At 36.0% G+C, this 25,827-nt stretch overlaps 1 protein-coding gene across 2 annotated transcripts; it reads left to right on the plus strand.

The window, feature by feature from the left end:
- Positions 1 to 1,180: 1,180 nt before the first annotated feature.
- LOC149784222 (uncharacterized) lies at positions 1,181 to 25,451 on the plus strand. 2 transcript variants are annotated; one of them, XM_089932277.1, is made up of 5 exons: positions 1,181 to 1,397; positions 16,592 to 16,690; positions 17,871 to 18,070; positions 23,272 to 23,415; positions 24,528 to 25,451. In XM_089932277.1, the coding sequence occupies exons 3-5, from the start codon at positions 17,878 to 17,880 to the stop codon at positions 24,713 to 24,715; spliced, it is 525 nt and encodes a 174-aa protein (XP_089788403.1). In that variant the 5' UTR covers positions 1,181 to 1,397; positions 16,592 to 16,690; positions 17,871 to 17,877; the 3' UTR covers positions 24,716 to 25,451. The 2 variants fall into 2 exon arrangements, with proteins under 2 accessions (XP_089788403.1, XP_089788402.1); XM_089932276.1 differs by lacking the exon at positions 1,181 to 1,397 and having other exon boundaries at positions 16,066 to 16,690.
- The last annotated feature ends 376 nt before the right edge of the window (positions 25,452 to 25,827 follow it).

Raw genomic sequence — 25,827 nt, forward strand, 5'->3', positions numbered from 1 at the left:
CCATAACTATTTTGTTTGTGACAGACCCCAAACATGAGGAGTCTCTAAAGACTTACAGTCGAAGACCGAGCACTGAACAAAAACAACTAATTAGTTCAGTTTTGATGGTGATCAAACTCTGTCTGTATCAGACCCGAACACCAACCCCCTTTCACTTCAGATCAAGGTCAGCAACCATTGGTAAAATCTCCAATCTGAAGTCCAAACACTCTAATCGGTCAGTCCTTCCAGCACTCCAACACTCAACTATTCAACCAAGCAAAACACATGGCCGGTTTAATAACTGCACATTTAATTTCACATTTCACATTAGATAACTGAAAGGGTTTTGTTATTTATTAACACTGTTGAAAATGATATAAAATGTTATTCCTGTGTACAATTTATTTAATTATTACCTTTATATTGGCAAGAGATAACATCACCTTGTTCATATTTCCATGCTGTTCTTTGATAAAATCCATAATGATTTAAGGTTTGCTTGGAAATTTCATTTAGCAAACTTGTTCAATTCGTATATGTTGTTATTATGTAAGGCCGTGGTCATCTGACGTAGCAGATGGGACTGACTAAAATTGAACAAAAATGTTGTAAATAAACGAAATGTGTTGAAAGGACTGATAGCCATTGCCTAAGGTATAAAGTATAAAGTTTCTTAATAAACGTAACTGTGACAGTAGTCAATATGTTCTTGTCGTTCTGTACAGGGTATGTGTTATAGGGCGATTTGAAGCGGCGAATGAAAGGAAAGTACCCGCTACTTAAATTATCATGCATTATTTATGTAATAAGCTGATTTGACTATAGAAAGGACGAAGTTTGAATTATGAGGATTAAACGATCATGGTTGGGTATTTATCGATGTGAACATTTTACCTAATCACAAACTTAACATAAAGGCCATCGGACTTTATTTACGTTGTGAGTGATTAGGTAAAATATACACATCGATAAATACCCAACAATGATCATTTCATCCCATTTTATTTTAAATCAGGTTTCAGATCGAGCGAACTGCGGAACAACACATTTGTTGTTATAGAATTGGTCTTTTTTATCGGGCTCTGTGACAAATGGCTCTAAAAAGGGTGTGTGATGTGATGTGATTTGGATTTTTAGAGTAGCTTTAACACTTGTTTCAGTCATATCACTACGATGTCTACAATGTGGCAGTTCATAGTGATGTCTAGCACTGGGGCATCATATCACAGACATGTAGCATGATTTCCCACCCGGTCACATTATCCTGACACCAGGCCTACCAGTCCTAACACTAATCTCATAATGCTGAGCGCCAAGCGAGGCAGCTGTTAGTACGACTTTTGTAAGTCTTTGGTAATACTTGGCCGGGGATCGAATCAACGACCTCCCGCATCCGAGGAGGACGCTCTAAAAAGGTACTTTTTAAACTAAATGTTCCTGTCTTATTTATTCCCACAGCGGATACATTAAGTTCATTTCATACGTGAATCGTGTATTTAAAAAAGATCCCTATCAGCATGCTTGCGGAATTATATTTCTTCTTTCTCTTCTTATTGTTATTATTGTGATCATTATTATTAGTAGTAGTAGTATCAGTAGTAGTAATTAGTAGTAATAATATTGGTAGTAGTAATATTAATAGTAGTATTTTTTGTATTTGTGGTAGAAGCAGCAGTGTTAATATTAGTTGTGGTAGTAGTAGTGGTAGTAGCAGCAGTGGTAGTAGCAATAGTGGTAGTAGTAGTGGTGGTAGTAGTAGTTGTAGTGTTAGTAGTGTCAGTGGTAGTATTAGTTATGGTAGCAGTAGCGGTAGTAGTAGTGGTGGTAGTAGTAGGTTGTAGTAGTAGAAGTAGTGGTATTAGCAGTAGTGGTTGTGCTAATAGTGGTGTTAAAAGTAGTAGTGGTAGTAGTAGTAGTGGTGGTAGTATTAATGGTAGTATTAGTAGTAATGATAGCATTAGTGGTAGTAGTGGTAGTGGTAGGAGTAGTAGTAGTAGTAATGGTGGTGGTATTGGAAGGAAATTAATAGTGGTGGTAGTAGTTGTGGTAGCATTTGTGATAGAAGTGGTGGTAATAGTACTGTTAGTAGTAGATGTGATAGTGTTTATATTAGTAGTGGTAGTCGTATTAGTGGTAGTAGTCGTAGTAGTAATGGTAGTGGCAGTAGTAGTGGTAGTAGTGGTAATAGTAATAGTGGTAGTTGTTGTTGTTGTTGTAGGGTTTAACGCCATTTTTCAGCACACGATAGGCTATACATGGCGGCCAGCAATAATGGTGGAGGAAGAACCCAGGAAAATCCAGGAAACAACCACTGACCCACAAGAAGCTACTGGCAAGCTTTCTAACATACCCACATTGGCCGAATCCGAGACTCGAACCCACGCAGACAGAGGTGAGATAGTACTGATCCGTAACGGAGAGTGCTTTAGACCACTCGGCCGCTCGGCCAATCGGGGCCGCAATAGCAATAGTAGTATAGGTAGTAGTAGTAGTAGTAGCAGTAATAGTAGTAGCGGTAGTTGTTGCAACATTGGTAGTATTAGTTGTGGTAGTTGTAGTGGTAGTATTAGTGGTAGTAGTGGTAGTAGTAGTAATAATGGTGGTGGTTATGGTAGTATTAATAGTGGTGGATGTAGTATAGTTAGTATTAGTTTTTGTGGTAGCATTAGTGGTATAAGTGGTGGTAATAGTAGTGATAGTAGTAGAAGTAGTAGTGGTTATATTAGTAGTGGTTGTTGTTGTTGTTGTTGGGTTTAACGCCATTTTTCAGCACACGATAGGCTATACATGGCGGCCAGTATTAATGGTGGAGGAAGAACCCGGGAAAACCCCGGAAAGAACCACCGACCTACGAGAAGCTACTGGCAAGCTTTCTCACATACCCACATTGGGTGAATCCGAGACTCGAACCGGCGCAGACAGAGGTGAGATGGCAGTGATCCGTAACGGGAGAGCGCTTTAGACCACTCGACCATATTAGTAGTGGTAGTCATAGTAGTGATAGTCATCGTATTAGTATTCGTAGTTGTAATAATACTGATAGTTGTAGTGGTATTAGTAGAATTAGTGGTAGTAGTAGTGGTATTAGTAGAATTAGTGGTAGTAGTAGCATTAATGGTAGTAGTAGCTGTGGTCGTATTAGTTGTGATAGTTGTGGTGGTGGTAGCGGTGTTAGTAGAATTAGTAGTAGTAGTAGTAGTGGTATTAGTAGAATTAGTGGTAGTAGTAGCATTAATGGTAGTAGTAGCTGTGGTCGTATTAGTTGTGATAGTTGTGGTGGTGGTAGCGGTGTTAGTAGTAGTGGTAATAGCAACCAGTGGTAGAAGTGGCATTATTAGTAGTGATGGTAGTAATAGTGGCAGTAGTGGTAGTGGTGGCGGTAGTAGTATTAGTGGTACTAGTAGTTGTAGAATTAGTTGTGGTAGTAATAATAATAATAATAATGAGGACTTTGTATAGCGCCTAATCTTTTGAAGCTCTAAGCGCTTTACAACATTAGGCAACACCTGTAACACGAAAAACACATAATGATATTATTACAGAAAACAAACAATATGAAATTAGAAAACATAAAAAACATGCTGTAAATGTTTAAGTTAGGGAACATTATTAGGTCTTTAAGTTTGTTCTTGCAATCGTGGTGGTAATGGTAGTGGTAGTAATAGTTGTGATAGTAATAGTATTAGTTGTAGTAATGTTATGGTAGTATTAGTTGTGGTAGTAGTCGTAATAATGGCATCAGTAGTAGTAACATAATCAGTAGTAGTGGTAGTAGTAATCGTATGGTAGTATTGGTTGTAGTATTATTGGTGGTAGTAGTAGTTGTAGTAGCAGTGGTAGTAGTAATCGTATGGTAGTATTGGTTGTAGTATTAGTGGTGGTAGTAGCAGTAGCAGTAGTAGTGGTAGTAGTGGTGTTTGTATTATTGGTGGTAGTAGTAGTGGTGGTAGTAGTGGTAGTAGTGGCAGTAGTAGTAGTAGTGTTAGGGTTGGTAGTAGTAGTTGTAGTTGTTTTTATAGTTGTTGTAGTAGCAGTAGTAGTATGTGCAACGCTTGCTGTTAAGATCTTTCCACTCATATCTTCACATTCGATAGCAAAATAAAATTTAGTTTTCAATTTGGAAACTCATTTTACGTTCATGGCATGATAATAGATGAAAGAAAAAGAAAACAAAATTGGAGTCGTTTGTTTCTACAACAATCAGAGGTTCCTTAAATATGTACACTTGAAACCTAAAAAATACAAATTGTATGAATTTCCACCGTAGACGGTTAGGCATCAAGCCCGCAGTCAAGAGTTAGAAAGGTGACCTGAAAACTAAGCAAAATATCGTATGACTGCCAACTATTTTTTCTCAATACGTGTCGAAAACGAAGACTTATCTTTTTGTTAGGATTGTTAACCACGTAGTCCTTACTCGTTATTGATATTTAAACAAATTCACGACCATAGATTAGTCTACCTGCATCAATCAACAAGTTTTGTGATTGATATAACATTACCTAATGTGTACAAGTTCGTACGGCCATAAACAACTGTGGTTGCATTATATCTCCGGAGAGTTTTTTTAAAAGATAAAAAGGTCGATATATAGCTTCAATGTTATCAGTTCGGACCACCGCAGAGAGGTAACACTAGTAAGTACAGTATTGCTTCTATAATGTGTCCATTCTGTACCTAAATTTTCCTCTAATTAATGCAAGACCACAGATGAAAACAAACTGCCAAATATATATCAACCGCACATCTGCATCTTGTATCTTCATCATGTTTCCGTACCGCCACCCGTTCACGCCTTAGAAAATATATGAGTATCCCCTAACAATGGGAACTATTTTAACTCCGCCACCTTAGGCTAGTCAATGTATGCTTTCCAGGCACATTTCGCCAATATGACGGTACCATATTCGCCCACGTGGTGACATAAACGGTATCTGTCAACTCCCTTCTTATTAATTCCCTTGTGTCATTTACCGGTTTCCTACCGTAAGTACTGCCCTTGCAGTCACACCACCAATGTACACCACTAGATTTTAATATGGACTATCTTACGGCAGGGACATTCATTAGGTTTTGGCCTGAAGTCACTACTAGTGAATCATGGCATCATGGAAATACACTAACACTTCACTTCGTGACGTTTGCTCCTAATAATTGGCTCATCATTTCGGGCTAGGGATATTTCCATGTTGCCGAATTCCAATAATAACACAAATATTCATACAAATCTAAGAATTCCATAAAATGGGCGCTACAACCAAATGCGCATAATCCATATTTATTAATATATATATATATATATATATATATATATATATATATATATATATATATATATATATATATGATTTAACTATTTACAAGAAGGAAACAATGTAGTATCTTTTACACACTTTTAGATGCTGTTCATAGCTGAATATCTAAATTATAGTGTTTACTACCTTACACCTTGATTAAAAGGAAAAAATACCCACCGAAATATATTGTTGAGTTTTCAAAGCATAATATATTTGGTTTGACATGGCCAGGCGGTGGACGGGGTGGTTGATCGAATATTCTATATCGTTTTAGACTTCGTTTTGATAATACACCGGAAACGTCTACCTTGACGTCGACCCAGTAAAGACCAATCAAAGGTTACTTTAACTTTACCTCGACATATGCAGTCAGTTGAACTAACACCTAGTTAACGCATCACGAGGGAAGAATATATAAACTCCCTATTTGTAATCTTACAACGTAATGATAATCAATTCTTCACGTGACGTGCGCTAAACAGCTATTCTTAGTGCTAACATATAGATTTTAGAAGTAACATAAACCAATTTCGCATATTATTATTTCTATGTAGATGGTATGATAATAGAAGCAGGCCACTACTCTGATAAAAACAAGACTTTTGAGCATCTTAATGGTTGAATATGGGGTAATAAGATGAATTGGATTAATCACACAACGCCTATCATGAACATTGCGGAATAACTAACAATTCCAGCCATATTTTCACAGAAAATCAGATTGTATTTAAAAAGGTGAAAAGATAGAAGGAACATGACATTGCAATGATACAAATGTGTCCTATGAGTATCTAATGAATTCAATCGGGAGTAACAGGGGCCTGATAAATAACATAATGCCGATTCGTGAAACTTGCTGCATAAGTAGCAAATAATACGCGTGCAGCATTATTCGCAATAGTGTTGCGACATACTCAAAATTTAGAAGTTTGCATGCAACGCATGAGATCTGAAATGACTATGTCAAACCTGGTATATGAGCATATGCAATTGTAATTAAAGGTTACTATAAAATAGTACGGTATGTTATGTGTTACGCCAACCCGCTACCAAGACTAAAAAAATAAAAAATAAATACAAAGCAGTAGAAAACTTGAAACAATATAACGAATCCCTTAGCTCCAACAACTCACCATAGTCGAGACTATTAATTTTAAGGCATGTTTCACTCCCATATTGAGCGTGCATAAACTCAGTGCCGTCTTAAGGCATGGGCACACTGGGCAGTTGCCAAGGGCCTCAAGCTTCTTGGGGCATCATGCTGTCCATATTGTTAATGAATATTGGCTGGTAGGGGGACCCAGTGCATTGCTTTGCCCAGAGCCTACAATGTTGTTAAGACGGTCCCGCATACACTATGATTTTGGAGTAAACATCTTACTGAATAATAAAGTTCTATATCATACGACATTAGCTTTACCTTTGTAACGCCTTCATTAAGATATCCAACACGTTAATGACAGAATTTCTTTCCAAACGTAAAAAATGTTTACATGTGTTTTATGATAACACTAACCTTGCTGAACATGCATAAAGCGTAACGAATGTATACAGTGTATATGTTTTGACGCTTTAGAAAAATACGATAACGCTTTCGTTGCAAAATATGTTCGTTTGAAATATATATTTTGTGCATTTATTAGGTATATGTTATATTGGATGGTAAATCACTCTGATCAATCAACACAGTTCAGGTTATTAAATTATGCCTATTGGGTGTTATTTTCAATAAAATTCCGTCTCTGGATCCACCGGCAATTAAAGAATGGAATATATATATATATATATATATATATATATATATATATATATATATTTCTCTCTCTCTCTCTCTCTCTCTCTCTGACATATACTGACGGTCGCTTTATTTTGTTATGGCAATATATAAACTGAGCAAATTATAGGTCAATAGAGTACAATGATTTTGTTCAAAGTCCCTGAGGTCACATTTTAAATATCTTAAATTAAAAAAAAAATTCGATTCACGGGACACTCAGTAACCTCGCTATGTCACTGCGCTGAACAACAAGCCAAACTAGTTTAAACTAATTATAGCGACGATGGTATTCTGTTCCAGTGGTTTTCAATTGCAAGAACGGCTTCTGAAACTGCGTCCCTTGATTTCACACATTTGTGACTATTGAAAACCCCATGGTACTGGCGAACTTTCGCTGCCGGTGATATCAGTGTCAGTTGTTATTACCACGACTCAATGTGAAAACAGAGAATTGTTTCATTTGTTTATTTATGACATGTATTAAAGCTTCTCTTATTTCGTTTATCTCCTCCATTTTTTTTTTTTTTTTTTTTTTTTCATTTGCTTTTGATCACTTTGTGTACATGAGTGTGCATAATCTAGGAAACATGAATGTTTGGGAAAGTACGTACTTTAGTGTGTTTACTGACTCGTTTGGTAATTTATCTTTTCAATATGATGTACTCTTAATTTTGTTTATAAGAAAATACATTTCTTTAGGATCTAAAATTGATGTTGGTTACTCATTTTTACAATTGTTGATTGATTGAATAGTGCTGTAAAGATACTTCAAACGTTGTGATTTAAATAAATACTAAACCAAATCAAATTTACAACAACAAAACATTTTCATTAAATTTCCGTTTTTTTGTGGTGTAAGGTATCTTTGACATATGTGTATGTTTTTGTATCCATGTGTACGTATATCAGTATATATAAAACTGATTCAGTTAAAAAAAAAAATAGAAATGTTTGAGTAGTTTCAAAAATGATCAATGATGCAGATCAAATATTCTTAAATTCGTCACGGTACTTAAATGCTATGAAAACTGGAGTTTTGAAGGACGACTAAAACAGCAAGAGTGGTTATTTTTTGAGCTGCTGCATCAGTAAACAAACTGGACACATTGAAACATTGACGGGACACATTTTTGCTTAAAACTTTCCTTAAACATACTACACTCACTTGTAATTATGAGCACCTAATACAATATACCCCCAGCGGGATACTAAAATTAAATTGCTCCCCGGGTGACGATGTTGGCCTCGCAACGTTTTCCTGCAATTTATTTTGTATCAGCTGTTTTGGCGCCACAAGACGTCTGGCGCCCCAACACGTTAATTCGCTACTGGACCCGCCTGAAAATTGACGCAAGTTCATTCTGTACAGTACAGGATATAATCAAAAGATAACCACTGCCTACCTTGGCCATTTTGCACCTAAGTAAATTTAAAATCGATAAATTTATGAGATTCACAATGCAGCAGTGACAAGACGTCCTAATGATAAATCAAAGCTGTATAATGTAAAATTCGTGCCAATTGACAGTACCAGCTACATGGCAACGGGTTATAACACTTCGTATTTGGCTATGATCCGAGTTAATGTACACGTGGATATGTCGTTGCACTTACTCTGTGAAATAACGATTGTTTGTGGGGTGGTGGGTATACGTTGATAATATGTTATTTACAAAAGAATTAAACCTGTCTGATTGTGAAATGCTGACGCATCATAGATCTATTGCAAACAGTATATCTCATATTTCCTTTCAAGCAACACTGCCTAATGATAGTTTCTTTATCACTTTCCTGTGCGAAAATGAGGGACGAAGTCACAAAGGGTATGTTTTGAAAGCTAATGCAACTAAAGGGCAGCAAGTCGATAATTGAAACTTCCGTACATTAGTATATAGTGTATAAAGTTAGATTTAAACTGACAGTTGTAGTGCAAACTTTTAAAAAATGCTTATATCACATACCAGCTGTTCATGATCGGTGGTGTTGACAATCGGGATATTTGCAATAAACATTGTCGGACATAGATTTTGCTGAGATACAATTGTGCACAGGTGCAAAGAAAACTCCGCTTTTATATTAAAGGTTTTGAAAGTAAGACAAGTGCTATTGATATCGAAATCCATTCATATTTGATTTGAAATTGGATTTCCTTTCATCGTGTTCATAAGAAGATAATTTATATTGCTCGATTGTAAGGTGTTCATATATCACGACCTAGTTATCTGCAGATATGTTGCAGATATGTTTCAGTGCCGGTTGTATTGTTTATTTGTCTGTTGAATGAGTCACTTATTGGTTTCATGTGGTGGGGTGGACTTTGGATTTAGCTGCAACTCCAGACAGGAAATGCTAACTTTATGTTATGGGCAAGTTTGAGGATTATGCTAGCATGGCGCTTTTTATCTTGTTGTAGCAACTAGAAAGTACAATTATAAGATATCTTAATTGACTAGTGTGTTAATCACTTTTTATTCTTATTCGTCTGTATCATAATTTGTTTCCTTACTTAAAAAAAGAAAATGAAAATAATACTATATAAGGCGGGACGTATACACCTTTATAGGAATGCATAATACATTCATAAAAGACTCTTTACACATATTCATGCCTAACAACTTTTAAGTTAAATTCAATTAATATAAATTTCATTGTTGAAGTTAATTTAAAATGATGTTCTACCCCTAACGATTTTTAGATTACAACGGTTTATATTTATATCGTTCACGACGAATGTTTGATGAAATTTCAAACGTAGGAACTGGAAACATGAATATTATAAGAAAGCTCCCAGAAAGACAAGTTTTGGAAAGATGCATTATAATGGAAAGATAAGCGTAATATGTAATTTAGTTCCTAAATATAATAAAGTGCGCGCTTTCCATTATGGGTTAAACATTCGTATATATCAATGACATATATGTACCTACACAATATGATCTGCATGGAAATAAACGTTGCTTATTGTGCAAAATGGATAACATCTGCTAATAAATAAATGAATCAAGTCATCATTGTACTTATCCTACACATTCTGACACTAATAGAGAAGTGAATTTAGATGTTTGCATGATTTGGTTTAGATTGACGTTTCACATCACAACAACCTCGTAGATTGATATTTTCAGTGCGACACCAAGGTCTAACCATGCAAATAATCTTAAAGTCGCATAAGATTTACTTAGCGTATACATATATTGGTCAAGCACGTGTTATATGAAGCGAAAATTCAACAGAAACAATTTTCGTACACCGAAAACAAGATTATGTTACATAGCTACGGTTTATGTGCACGATAAAAATGTATGCAAGATACTAAATAATTTATTCTTGATATTTCCCACCCCTGAAGTCGTTAACAATTGTGTCTAAGTACAAATGTATTGATTATCTTACGTTCAAATTACTTTGCTGAAGAACTGGAAAACCAGTCCCAAGCTAGACTTCTGGTACACACATATTAATGATCTGTGGTTTTACACTACTCTTGATGTTAAGATATGGAATGAAGACTTTCTGAATAGTTATACCTTACACAAAATCCTATGTCACGGTACGAGTACCAGGATGACGGTCAAAAGTTCATTTCTAGAATTTTCTAAGTTGTTATTAATAACATTTATATTAATATAACTTCAATAAAAACCTGACAAACAACAATTACACAAGAATCGAAAAGAATACCAATGTCCTGAATTCAGTCTCGAGTAAATGTGGTTCCCTAAAAATAATACTAATCTTAATATAGACTAAAATCATGGATAATTATTAGTTATGTAAAATGTTGATTAAGAAATGAAGAATGAGGATACTCGGGGAAGCCTCTCCCCATAAACATTACTAATGCTACCATAACAATAAAAATTGTCGGTGCATAGACACAAAGACAAACATGAATCGAATTATGGCTGGAAGCATTTATTAGTCATATAAGAGGAATGTTTTATTAGAGTGCAGATTATATGGCTACAACAAGAAAGATTTGTACAAAAAATTTCCATAAGACTAAACCATCTTTGAAAAAGTGTCCTTAAGAAAATTCGTCCGAATGGTCAACTTGATCACAGATACATTTCTTATTTAGGAAGTCCTTTGAAGAATGCAGTTGATGGACCTTTATTTGACGTTGTACATAAACATGTGTTCAGAAATATGGCATGGGTTGGAGTTTTGACAGGATATCATATTCAACAATGTACAGTGATAAGTCTCTCAGAAGAAATTTTTGCAAACGAATCAATAGTTAATGCTCGTCAAAGAGACCTTGGCAATCGCGTCATCTTGCTAATTTCACAAGGTGCTTTCGGTTATCTCTGGATAGAAGTGGATCTCTACTGCCAGACTGAGGTCTTGCTGATATAATCAAAGAGAGGCAGCAACCCTGGCCCCAGGTTTAGCCTTCTATAAGACATTGGTGTTAGCTACCTCTTCATCACTCATATTTTGAGACGATTATTTAGGTGCTCTTCCGGTACACCAGACGATAGTAGTTAAGACAGGAAGTTACTTCGATGGATTGATGCTGCTGTTTCAGCTGTCCCTGTCCTTCCAACTGTTTTAGCTATGCGGGAGGGTGTTGTGTCAGCAGTTCAAGACTCGACCCATTTGCTTTAGATGCCGTGGGCTTTCTGGAAAAGAAATCCGGAGTGCCTTTTTTGTGACCAGCGACTCGTCACTGTAGACGAAATATATTTGCTTGCTGTCAGAGTTCTCCAACTCAGAAGTAGCAATGTGCTTGTAAACACCACCGCCATGTTGGTATTGATCATGTATTTGACTTCCGGTACACAACAGCAATACTGGCAACAACGGTACAATCGTAAACAGGCGATCTCAACATTGTCAAAAATAGAAATATCAAGATCCGGCGCAATGCGTTGATAACCAGCCAGAATTCTTACGTTTAAGAGCTTACAATGTTATTAGGCTGACTATCCGGGGAAAACGAAAGCCAACACTACCGCTACAAGCATCTACTTTTGTAACGTCCTTGTGGACACTCAAGACTTCATGTCTATCGCTGCTGCTTTTGAAAAACTCGTCCTTGTGCCGCAACTACTACTTTTATATTCAAAATGATCAGCTAGTTTACCTCCAGTTCAGCTTTTACCACAGTCTCACCTCTGACCAGGAGATCAATATCTACATATCTTTTCCAGAAAGCCCACAGCAGCTGAAGCAAATGGGTCGAGTTTGTTTCCTACTTGTGGCATGTCGTGCCACGGTGATACTTATAGGTTCACGCACACTATATTTAATATACGACCACAGTTACATCTTGAAGGACATTAAGTGGTTTTGTGATTGGGGATATTGGTACTTGTGAGGTTATCGGCCTTACAAAGATGAAACAACATATATACTCGAAGTTAATGATGCAGAAGAACTGCTAACGAAAACTACTTCTGCGGTGTCGGCAGCGAGGTGCAAGCTATGTGATATAAAGAAGAAATGCATTAACGCGCACACTAAAATACGTCTGATCTAGTTCAATGCGTTGTCGTGAGAAACTGAGATTTGAAAATCTTTACATAAAGAATAGACGGAGCCCTCGCGGTAAAGTGGGGTAGAGATTAATTACTGGTAAAGGCGAAAACGAGCCAAGAGACTTCTTACCACCAACAACACTGCAGCGACAAAGGACATGTTTCCTGAACGTTAGGCACCTCAAAGAAACAAACGTTGGATGATGCACAAATAAAGCACCCCTCGGTTCTAAACAGATTATCAACCTCAATAAGCAGTTTCGAGAATTTTGTGGTATCACGAATCTGGGATCTGAGGATATGGCAGTCAGGAAGTAGCAGTAAAAGGTCCTCCAAAATGAAAAATGACGCGCTGTGCTCATAAAATATTTGAAAACAGTTTCAATCCCAGATTGCAAACAAACAGGAACACCATGGTTTACTGTATTGGTCAGTCGGTACATTATAAGTGAGACATCAAACAAAAATTATTTTTGTTCGATAGACTATCAATAACATTGTTCAGGAGGTCTAATCTCAAAACCAGAAGCCGAGAACGAGTTATCATTATAATCTCGATTCTCACCCCGCTTATATTGATTATAAAGCACAAATGTTCGCCAATTGCAGCACCAAAAACAGACTAACGCTGTGCACAATAATTGGTAAAATGGAACTGGAACGGCTGCCTGTAAATTTGAAAACGTCCGACAGACAAAAGGGCGGCAGGATGGTCAAGACATGTTAGGTCATTTTTGTTGTTCATGTTCATGTTCATATTAGAACCAGGCTCTGTTTAATTTGAAGACCTCTGATAGTCATCCAGCTCAGGATCATGCAGAGATCGTCTCAACAAATTAATTTGACTTGTATGGTACTTATTTATCAGATGGTTTCGTTCAGAGCTAGGTCTGCTATTTATTCGACGTTTGCGACACCAACATGAATGGACTGGTAGCTAATGCTAACAACATAGTTGTACATTATACCCAGACCTTGATATTCCCATGCTTCTGCCATCAGGTTTCCCTCACATTATTATCATTGCAAACGCTCTCGTATGCAAACATCTTCTTCTAAGTTAAATGCCTACGACCCTGTTTATCCCAGAAATACACTTCTTAGCTGAGTATCGATTCTTCTCGCATGGCAATAAGCATGGTACATATTAAGGTGCGTACCATCTCGGGCACACTTGTAATAAAATCTAAGGGTATAATCCACTTGATTTTGTCAAGACTTCATCTCTCCATCTGCGGTTCTGGAAAACCAATTGTCCACAATATATTCAAAGAAAAGAATCACGAATTTATCGGCGATTAATCTGGTCCACAAAACAAACAACAACAAAAAAAAACACGATTATTTCCATACACGTTGAGGCTGAAGAAAATCTCGTGGATCTGAGCTCTCTCCGCGTAGATATGGTTACATACGGACCTCGATATATTTCTCGAAGTACCATCACCGTGGTGTTTTCCTTTAAAATGAATGTTAAAGTTGTCATGAGCAATCCTCCGTTTGGGCCTGTGGATATATACGGGTTGATCTGTACAAATTTCTGTGTACGTATTTCACTTTTGAGAAAGGAGTGAGTTGAGTGCGTAGCAGCCGAAATTTCATCATCATGCCAACTGGTTCACCTACGGGAATAAATGGGTCTTAGGCGTATCAATGAGATCAACTCAAAATGATGACATATTGGATCAGCCCGCTCCTCCTCTCATGTCAGAGTCCAACTAAATGTTGTTTAATTGCACCATACCCAAATAATTCAGAGGATTCACTAAATTTTCCTGTAAAACAATTTGTTGCAAAGGAAGTTAAATGTGGACCACATGTCCAAGGCTCCCCGGAACATTACAACCTCCGGGCAAGAGTTCGATCTCATCATCCAAGATTATGATATATCCATACATATGCCAATGCGAAATCCGGGCTGACTCACAATTACGTTTATTTTAACGTTTGGTTGACGTTGGACATGCTTAAGAGCAAAACGCGTAGAAACAATAAAATATTCGTAAGCTATCTCACGTATAGAGCAGGCAATATCCGACATTTACTTAGACAATCCACTATGGAAGGATAACAAATATATTGTAATTAATCTGGAGCATGCACATTTTGTTATAGGGTCCCGTTTCAAGAAATTCTTAGATTTGTTATATTACTTCTTTAATTATTAGAACTCTGTGCAATGGAAATATTCCTTAGCAATGCTGGCAAGTGTGATGCAGTATTACTCGCGAAATGTGACTTGAAACCATGAATTGACTGACTTGCGGCGGAGTAGTTAAAATAGTTACCTGTGTTAATGGATAGTTGTATAGTTTCTACGGCGTGAACTGCTACCGGTACGGAAACATGAAGAGAAACCACAGATGTGTCTTTTATTTGTAACTGGAAAGTCGTGAGATATGTGGTCTTGCATTGATTAGAGTTAAATTTATGTATAGAATGGACACGTCGGGTTTTCAAATTTACAACTGAAGTTGTATGGGCTTCTTTGGAAATTCGGGGTAAATTTATGACTTCTAGCGGAATTGCGCTAGGATTTGACACCTCTCGGTCAAGTAAATACCACTGGCTTGTAACAATATGATGGATGGATCATTTTATGTGTGGTCTATTAACATAATTATCACATGTTACCATCAAGGTAAACTCACTGACATGGATTATTCGCAAACCTGTGCTGCAAGTTGATTAATTGCCATATTAATACGCCGATGAATGTTGGTATGTTTCTTAAGTCGGCTTGGGCCACGAAATGTCGTTGATCCAACTGTTACCAACAAGTACCTAATTTGGGTTTTATTTCGGTAGGAAAAATTACATACGACCTTAGCAACGGATGTGGGTGAAAGAATAAACTCTCTTTGCTTCTAACTCTTTCCTTTCTTCGTACACTCATGAGTTGTTAATTAGTAACAATACCATACTAATTATTATAACAGTAAGGTGATATGGTATTATTTTGTGTTTCTTCCTTGTCTCCATCAAGGATTCCATGGTAATGTGAACTGCACATTAGTAAGTACATGTACATTCTAATAGATAGAGATTTCTGAAGGCACTCTAGTTGTATATGCGAGCGAATAAATGGAATAATTGACAATCGGATCGCATAAGTTTAATTGTAAAGATTTATATGCAAGCAGCATACATTTTATCACGTAAGGCAATTCAGCTGCGCCATTTGCTATTGATGTTTGTAACCTAGTCCTTCTGTGGCAGTGATTATTGCTTTTTAATTGATTTCAACGTTGTCTTTATTGCGTACGAGAGTGGCAGTGAATATTACTTTTTAATTGATTACAACGTTGTCTTTTTCTCGTACGAGTGTGTTCATCTGAAGATGATATATTACACTGCGATATATATATATATATATATATATATATATATATATGTGTGTGTGTGTGTGTGTGTGTGTGTGAGTGTGAGTGCGTGTTCAAGAGTTGAGCAGCGACAGTCAAAACTTTACCACCTGTATCTACATACCTGCTGTAAAAATCTTAAATTACCTTTGATCAGGTCTTGTGTTATCTTGATTGATTTACAATTTATTGTCAGCACGTCTGAGCTAAGACAACATTAGTTTTAACGCAGACTGTTTATAGAGCTCATATTGATACCTTGTAAATTAGCTACTGTCAACCTAAACGCGTCTATCGTTTCCGGTGAATTAGGTCTTGGTAACATTCTACGTTTGTGGGAAGGCTTACTAGAATTTAAAACTTCAAATATACATATGCGGAAGACAAAATACTATAATAGGCGAGTTCGCTACCTAGTTTGGCGATGTAAACTGATGTCTGGATAAATATATTTCAGACGAAAATATATATTATAATGTAGCTTGCTGGAGAGAGGGAGTAACCTGACTTGTGGGATTGAACCTATAAAGTTATTGCAGTTTCAATTGGTGCAATATTTACAGTAATGTATGGCAAAAAGGTACAAAGACTGGCTTGATTGTGACGTCATCAGTATTCCCTAAAGTTAATATTGATCATACAGTATTGAGAACCTAAGAATTGTCGACTGATTTGTTTGATTTTCTATAGATACTAGCGGCTTTTCGTTTGATGTAAGAGCTATTGAGATGTTGTCCTATTACTCTGGATACGACGTGTGAACATTTATTCTGGAGAAAAACAAACGAGGTAAGACCAGAGCAATGACTATTTGTCATCTTATCTCGATATTTTATGTAATCGTCGTTGAATCAAAAAGATGATGGTGAAAAAGCAATGATTATGTCAATAAAGACAGAAACAAGAAGTCACAACTATGTTTTACTTGTTGTTTTTTATTTATTTTCTTTTAAATTTTCAAATGTACCTTGATTAGGAAACTCCATTAACCCCATACATCTATGGACAGCGTTTATTTCTTAACAGAACGAAAAGAAGATAAGAGCATAACGATAACGTACCACCTATTATTTCATTGGCTAATCAGTTTTCTATTTAATCTAAGGAGTACTTTACACAAATGCAGGTTTTTCAGAAAGAACATAAGGTTAACTAATATGGTCGTTTTTTTAAAGATCCAGTTCCAACTTAGGCATTTGACGATGATGATAATGATGGTGATGAGTATCGTGATAATGATGATTAGAATGACTAATAACACAGGAGAGACACATTCAGGACTCAGAATAATATTTCTCGCCAAAGTGATAACTGTGCTTAGTTATGCAAATTGCGGTTAACTGAATAGAACCCTATACGTGTAATGTACGATATCCATTCCCAACAATACACCCTAAGAATAATTCGGATAGCTAATTGCAAATTTATAGTTATGCAACACGAGCAATATCAGGGCACAATCGACTTTTGTTCTATTTGATGCTTTTATATATATATATATATATATATATATATATATATATATATATATATATATATATATATATGCGTCCCTAACGTGGAATATTTGTATTTCAGTAACTTTGTTTAAAATTATCTTGTATCAGAACTTACTATACATGTACTCTACGATCACTGGAGAAGATAAGTGTATATTCCAATCAGTGTAGTCAGCTGCAGAGTATATTAAACTTGTGGAGCGATCGTTGTGCTACCGTGGTATGCTGCGTGTTGACAATGTAATAAATATTTTTTCTCATCTTTATATTGAACTTAAAGATTCAATAGACATATTATATATACATGTCTGTAAACGTGTGTGTGTGCGAGTGTGTGTTAAGTCATCTGTAATATAGTCTTTGAATTCTCACTAGTTTAGCAGATAATATTTGATTCTTCTTACAGTCAATCAAATAAGGATAAGAGGAAATGATAATTTATTTGAATTATAGTATAATTGCTGTTACAGGTGCAAGATGGGAATTATTGGAATTGCAGGATTAATATGTTCCATAGTATCCCTCATCCTCGTAGTAATTTCAGTCGCCATTCCATACTGGGAGCGCATTGGTACAATACAGGATGGAAACATATATGTTGGACTCTGGATGAATTGTACAAGACATGGTGGAGGGGAGGCCAACTGTATTCAGCTTAATACCGTTCAAGGTCAAACACACATGGATGCATACAACGCACATACACGCACACAACACACGTAAACACCAACGAAAGCAGAAACTTAGCTGGACACCGTGCTTAAATGTTTGCATGTTTCCTTGATGTTGCTACCAAAGATGACAATGATGATAATGATGATGGTGATGCAGATGAGTATGTAAAAATAATAATGACTATACCGACAAAGGCATAACAACGATGAAGACAATGACAAATGTATGTTCATACAATCGCATAACAGTCCATATGCATAGCAAAAGCAGTCCTTAAGTCACCTGACTTATTCTTTCGATTATTGATGTTACGAGTCTATGCTCTTAAAATAAGTAACAAGACAAAAAGCTTCTTATAATTTAACAAATAATTTATTTCCCAAGAATAAAAAGTTAAAATGAGAAAAATAAACATACGGTACTGCGAATTAAATCCTAAAATAATTCAAGAATTACATACACAAGTCCTAATAATATAAAGTCCTAAATAAAACTCAGTACAAGTCCAGAATAAATCCAAAAACTGACGGCCATTATGTGTTGGGTATAGCACCTAGTGTTTTGATGTGCCAATATACTTTTGGTGAATCACATGCATATAATTCCAGGTTTGAATACACTGTAAATTCCAGTGACTGTCTCTATCCAAGAAATTTACCATATCACTTTTGTATTTCCAGAGTGAAAAAATCATTTAAATTCAATAATTTGAAGAAAAAAATTCAGACCAACCGGACACAACATAATATAGAAGTTCAGTGTGCTAGATCCTAATGCAGCTGATAAATACCTGTCAGTTATATTATAGTTAGTTCTCTACTTTGTGTTAGGTCACAAATGGCAATTTCTAAAAGAGCACATTACCTAATGAAAAATAACCTTCTAGACTGGTCCTGATGTTTACAAAATAATAGCATGTATTATGTACACTAAGGAAATTCCAAATCCTAGACGCAAAAAACATATTTATTTTTTCTATTAATAATAATTCTGGTTTTAGACCCATTCACATAGAGAATAATTTATAGATGTATTAGCTGTTTACAATAAATAAAATTAAAAAAATAATTTTGGATCAAGCCGAAATGAACTCAATTTTGGACATGGTAAGTCCAACATACATGTTACATTTCATGTATTGAAATAAAACTAAATAAATCTAATAAAGTTGTTGTTGTTGTTGTGGGGTTTAACGCCATTTTTCAGCACACGATAGGCTATACATGGCGGCCAGTATTAATGGTGGAGGAAGAACCCAGGAAAACCCCGGATAGAACCACCGACCCACGAGAAGCTACTGGCAAGCTTTCTCACATACCCACGTTGGCTGAATCCGAGACTCGCACCCATGCAGACAGAGGTGAGATGGCAGTGATCCGTAACGGACAGCGCTTTAAACCACTCGGCCACTCGGGGCCCCACTAATAAACTAAGCAAATGAAATATACATAACACTATGTTCAATATTAAACTCTGACAAGGTCATGCAGGAGACTTTTCTAATGTACACAGTTTTAATGTGTACAGCGAAATGGAAAATACAGTTTTTCTGACGCAATAAACAATATATTCTTACCTATTCGGAGTATGAATATAACTGCTTTGGGGCATGTGTTTGTGTTGCGGATCTGGCAGTAAGGTACGGTATACGAAATGGGACAGTATTCAATTATTGTAGCAACGATGAACCATATTAATGCATCTGCAACTCCTGCCGTTGTAGCGGTAACATGTCAGTTTGCAATGTATTTTCAATGTAACGGTATTCATATTCAATCACAAGTTTATTTTTGTTTCATTCCAATTGTGCTCTTTGATTGGCTCAACGATAATCATGTACCATTCCAATAGTGCACTTTTGCTGGCTCAGCGGTACTCGTGTATCACTGCGATATTACTATTTTCTATTTTACTGACTAAACGGTACTCGTATACCATTGCAATAGTGCTCTGTTGCTGACTCAGCGGTACTCATATATCATTGCAATAGCGTTATGTTGCTGGCGTAACGGTGGTCAAATACCGATGCAATATAATTTGTGTTGGCTCAGAGTATTGTATATCTTTGCAATATCATCTTGTGCCGGTACAACTGTAAATGTTATCGTTCCAACGGTACTTACTGCATTGCAGATATGCACGTTACCGTACCAGCAGTAAAACTAGCGATTATCTTGCAGTAATAATCATGTGACTGTTATGATGGTACTTTTCATTGGCGCAACGCAGTAATTTAACCTGAATTTTAACAGCACCATAAGAAAGGCTGTTGCAACTGTACCAGCAAATTATAATGTCGAGACGGTTTTGGAACAGGATACCATGGGCATGATATTTGGATACCGTTATAACGGTACGAGTAAGTAAGGACTCTAGAATGTAAATAAAATTGATATACTCGCAATTTGGTAGCTTTATAAAAACAGTTGGACAGATTAAATGTTCTTTTGTTTCAAATAATTGTGTATATAACTTTGTTTGGTTGTTTGCCTGTCACACCAATGAGTATCTGAATGTGTAGCCCTTGTCGCCGACTATGTCTCGTCGGAAGCCATAGTCTGGTTCGTATTATATGTTGTCAACTGGATTGTAATATGAGTTGACGACTGTGTGAGTCCTCGACTGGATCTTGGTCTGTTATACCGACTGAGACGCAATCGTGGCACCTTCAAAATTATGAGACATACGAAATGATTAGAGTGGAAGGATAATTTGTAACCATGACCATTATGAGAAAATGTTGTTCAACAAATTTTCCTTTCTTTCCTAGCCAGAGTTGCAAATCCCTTCAGAGTAGACCTAATTCTTTTTAATCTTTCGATATTCTTATCTGTTCGTTATTCTGTTCGGTTAAGTGCAGTCAATTGTGATAGCTTCCTATGTAATGCTTAACCTCGGGTGGCAGGTTTTAACTCAAGTGCTTGCTTCTTATACATGTTTACTTCACACCACAACAACACGGAAACCTATGCATGTATGTATATATGTATGTATGTATGTATGTATGTATATATATATATATATATATATATATATATATATATATATATATATATATATATATCACATACAAGTAGATATATTGTCCTTCGTAACGGAGTTCTTATTTACCACAGGCAACTGTTTTTTGACTAGTAAATTATCTCCTCTCATCTTCCACTACAAAAAGGAATTTACATCCCTTTTGTGGCTATTCACAATCACCTTTGCAATTAGATAAGCTGATTATTTTCTTTAATGATTTTATATTGTGCTCACATTAATTTAATCATTGTAATACACACTTATGATTTGAACATGAAAGATGATTTTAATGAAGAAAGTAGAGCACTGCAGGCACATGATTAGATACGTCATCCACATGAACGTTCAGCCATTCACGTACCGGTGCATGGAAATTAATGTAGAATAGAATTTAAGAGAAATAAGTAACCAACAAAAGATAATTAAAAAATCAGAACATATTTACAGTTGATCTAAGTCATTCTTCTGATTTTATCACAGTACTACCGACCGTAAAAATATCTCTCTCTCTCTCTCTCTCTCTCTCTCATCCTTTGCTCGGTATGACAACTTTTACCATCATTCATAAGAGACACAGTGGGATTACACAAGGGAAAATAAAATACTCTAGTATTTCATAGATTTTCGCACAAATGTTGCTACGATGTTCTAGAGAATGAGAGAGGAAGAAAGTAGGGGGCTTTGGACTTTTTCATATTTATGTTAAGGACATCATCATAGGTTTAAGAAACAACAACAACAAAACATTTAATACATCACATTATGTGTACCACGTAACCGAGAAATTTACCGTAAAATATCAACAGGATTTGCAACTTTGTATCAGTGATTACATAAACGCGGTAGATACATCCAAAGGAAAGTGTACACATACCGTTACGACGATCCATATTCTTGTAGGTTACCTTGTATCAGTTCATTTTCAAGGTTTTCATCCAGCCCAAATTATTTTCTCTCTCATTCCAGATATCTGCGTAGTTTGTCAGTTATACATGAGAGAGGAGGGGAAACACAAAACAGAAAAGATTGCGATGACATTGTGTACCATATTAAATTTATTTAAAAACGGGGATTATTAATATTGTATCGTTATCATCATAGATCTCTGATAATTAATATGCGGAAATTCATCATTGATCTAGCATCAACAGTACACGGTTGCAAGAATATTCATATATGCGTATTATTGCGACATGGGCGGATCACAATTTGACATACCAATTTTATTTTTGTATCAAATTTCTTTATAGCATCACTTTGAAAACCATGCTATTTGTATTAAATGTGTTCTCTCTCTCTCTCTCTCTCTCTCTCTCTCTCTATATATATATATATATATATATATATATATGTGTGTGTGTGTGTGTGTGTGTGTGTGTGTGTGTGTGTCGATGAATAGGTTCATGTACCTATTCAAATATAGAGATAACGTTGTAGATTCAACACTATATCAGCTAGGTTCATTCTAAGTTTCTTCAAGAGCTGCTTCATCACCTTAGTGGACACTTTCAGATAGATTATTATACGTTCAAATGGTTTCTACTATTTCAACGGTATGTTAATTATATAATTTCTGATTTTCGTTTGTCCGATTGGCTGATTATGAGATCTATTTTAAGACCATATATATTATCCTAGACTGCATGTGTTCTGCTTGGCTATGTGGTTTATATCTGATGATGCGGGAACCACATACACTTTTTAAGGGATAAAAGTTACGCTCATACGAGTGATCTCCCTTCCCGTCACAAATGCTAATCACATAAATGGTTGAATATCAGTCACAAAACAAAAACGCATAAACTGATTATTTGTGACTTATCCTACGAAAGAGCTGTCTTTGAAACAACAAAACTTTATAAGTCTGATAATTCATAGCTGATCTGTACTTCCGACATTGACTTTCCATCTTTTCTAACTAAGCTAGATTAAAAAACAATGGTTTCCTATCTTAATTTGAAAGAATTGGATGATTCACATACTCATATCATATGCATGCATTTTGGTCAGTTTATATAATTCGACATTTTGATTTAGATATACGCTTATTCAATTTATCATTCGTACTCTATGGAAATGTTACTCGTGGCACTATACCGTAAATAACAAAAATACCGAAACACCTTTCACTCAGAAAACGTGATATTATACAACATTTTTTTTTGTTTCCAGAGTATGTCCTTGTTGCTCGTGCATTCCTTTTATTGGGCATGTTCTTCGTGGCTGGTGCAGCTGTGCTTGGATTCATACGTATATTCGTGATGAAAGAAAGCCAGACGATTGCGCTTGCTGCCGCGGGTGTGGCGATTGGAGCTGGTATGTGATACATGCGTAGGGTTGTGTGAGTTTCGTTCATTACTTGACCGAACATTAGATGTCACAGAATATTGCGCATAATTTATATGATAAGCAAATACACGCTAAGTTAAATTCTTCTTATCAACCTAGTAAATATAAAGATGAGTGTTGAACTATATGAAAACAATAATTAAACCTTACTCTAGACACATTGGCAGTCTAACTTCCATCTAAAATTCGTTAGACTTCAATACTCCTGTCCTATGTGACTCTTGCAAACGTGAGTTCAGCAGCAACATATACATGCTTTATCATCCCAAAACTACAAATTAATGAAGTCTTAAAGCAGCAAAATAGCTGTATATAAAACAATATAGGTTACCCCGAAATGGAGTCCCTGGGCGTATTTTACGTCAGCATGACGTAAAGTAGAACAAACTTATTACCACTGGACTAGGGGCCCCGAGTGGCCGAGTGGTCTAAAGCGCTCTTCGTTACGGATCACTGCCATCTCACCTCTGTCTGCGGCGGTTCGAGTCTAAGATTCAGCCAATGTGGGCATGTGAGAAAGCTTGCCAGTAGCTTCTCGTGGGTCGGTGGTTCTTTCCGGGGTTTTCCTGGTTCTTCCTCCACCATTAATACTGGCCGCCATGTATAGCCTATCGTGTGCTGAAAATTGGCGTTAAACCCCACAACAACAACAACAACCACTGGACTATGGTACTTTTCCCAACCTTACAAGACATTGTTTGTTTTGTTACTAAAATATCAGTGAATATATTCCATTAACCATCTTTAAACAACATTTCTTTTCACGATAAAGCTAAGAGGTGGAATATACTGTATGTTTGTCTGCACTGACCCAGTCCATAATTAACAAATAGGAAAAACAAACTCAGAATCTGAAGGTATTGCATTATATACTTACCGTTTCTAAATGAATACGACCTTTTTTATTGTCAATTTGAACCATTCTACGTGATACATTTTAGATATTAAGACTATTGAATATATGTTGTATTTAAATCTTTATTATGGATTGAAAATCACATTCCACCACATATACTGTACAAGTGTCTACTTCCTTAGGAAATTAAACATTGGTCTGAACAGGAACATTTTTATTTCAGGTATTTTCATGTTGATTGGGGCAATTGTTTACTCCGGAAGGAGAAGTGGTTTATCGCCAGGAGAAACTGTCAATTATCACGCAGGATTCGGATTCGCCATAATCGCAGGGGGAACAGCACTATTTTCAGGAATGCTGTATATAGTTGGAAGATCAAATCAAATAAATAAAATCAAAAATCTGAACTAATGATTTAAACTGTACAGTCTATCGTCTTTGTTATAAAATGAAAGTGATGCAAAACAATTTAAAGTAATAATAATTGTTGTACAACGCAGACAGTAATGTGAGCTTCATGAACAAAAGCATATCCATGATGCTGCAGTGTAAAATATACACTTCATTATTGCGCCACCCATCTTTTATATTTAATTATGCATATAATTACTGCTCATGTTTGATCATAACGAACGAAGATTTTAAGGTTAAAGATATCATTATTGTGTGAGACATTCATGAACATAATGTCATATGCATACTAGTGGTCATGAAGACGAGAGCGTGCTTCTAAGTAGTAACTTATGTATTCTTTTGCTTTTCTGACAAGTCTTACACGTTAGGGGAAGCCACTCTGTCCGACCGCCATATAGGTCGGCAGGCAACCTTTAGCTCCCTTTAGTTACACGTAGTACCCGGTAGGGCTATATTTGCTAGGCAGTATTATTTCTTCCAAGGTACTATGATTGGGTGACATCTTATAATCTTTATTTAATCTCTTTTGTGACTAAGACAAAAAGTGCACAATTCACCATCAAAACTTACTATATTTCTCTTCCCGCGTGTTTCACATAGCCTATCGTTTCTATCTTTTCAATCGCATCTGACCGTTTCTTTTATGAGCTTATGTGCTGGCACATGTGATTTATTTAAATCATGTATTGTAACTGTATCTTCATATAATAAAGGTAGATTATATTATCTGAAACATGTTTATTTTCGTTGACAATTTTGAACAGCTCTCCATTCGTGTAACCAAGTAATGGTATTAAGTAAGACAGGTGTATGAGTTTTCCGAATATGCCCCAAACAATATTCACAACGCTTTTGTTGGATTTTTGATGGCCAGAATCTCACAAAGCTAATGAACTATTATAAAGTGGCTTAACACAAATAAAGTAAAAATAAAAGAGGACGAAACTGTAGTACCATTACTGCAAAATACTAATTGTGATAAAGTTAAGGTGTAGTCTCTTGATATAGTTGGGCTTTATAAAACCCTATTTCTCATATGTATTAGTAACATGAACACTAAATAGATCAAACAGGGGTTGGCAACCTACGGCACGCACTCCACAGACACG

Source organism: Sinohyriopsis cumingii, chromosome 14 (genome assembly GCF_028554795.1).
Source record: "Sinohyriopsis cumingii isolate HCF-2022 chromosome 14, ASM2855479v2, whole genome shotgun sequence".
Taxonomy (NCBI): Eukaryota; Metazoa; Mollusca; class Bivalvia; order Unionida; family Unionidae; genus Sinohyriopsis; species Sinohyriopsis cumingii.

Coding starts and splice junctions, on each gene's coding strand:
- LOC149784222 (XM_089932277.1), top strand. CDS start 17,878: ATGGGAATTATTGGAATTGCAGGATTAATATGTTCCATAGTATCCCTC. Junction 18,071..23,271: donor TCAGCTTAATACCGTTCAAG/GTCAAACACACA, acceptor TTTTGTTTCCAG/AGTATGTCCTTGTTGCTCGT. Junction 23,416..24,527: donor GGGTGTGGCGATTGGAGCTG/GTATGTGATACA, acceptor TTTTTATTTCAG/GTATTTTCATGTTGATTGGG.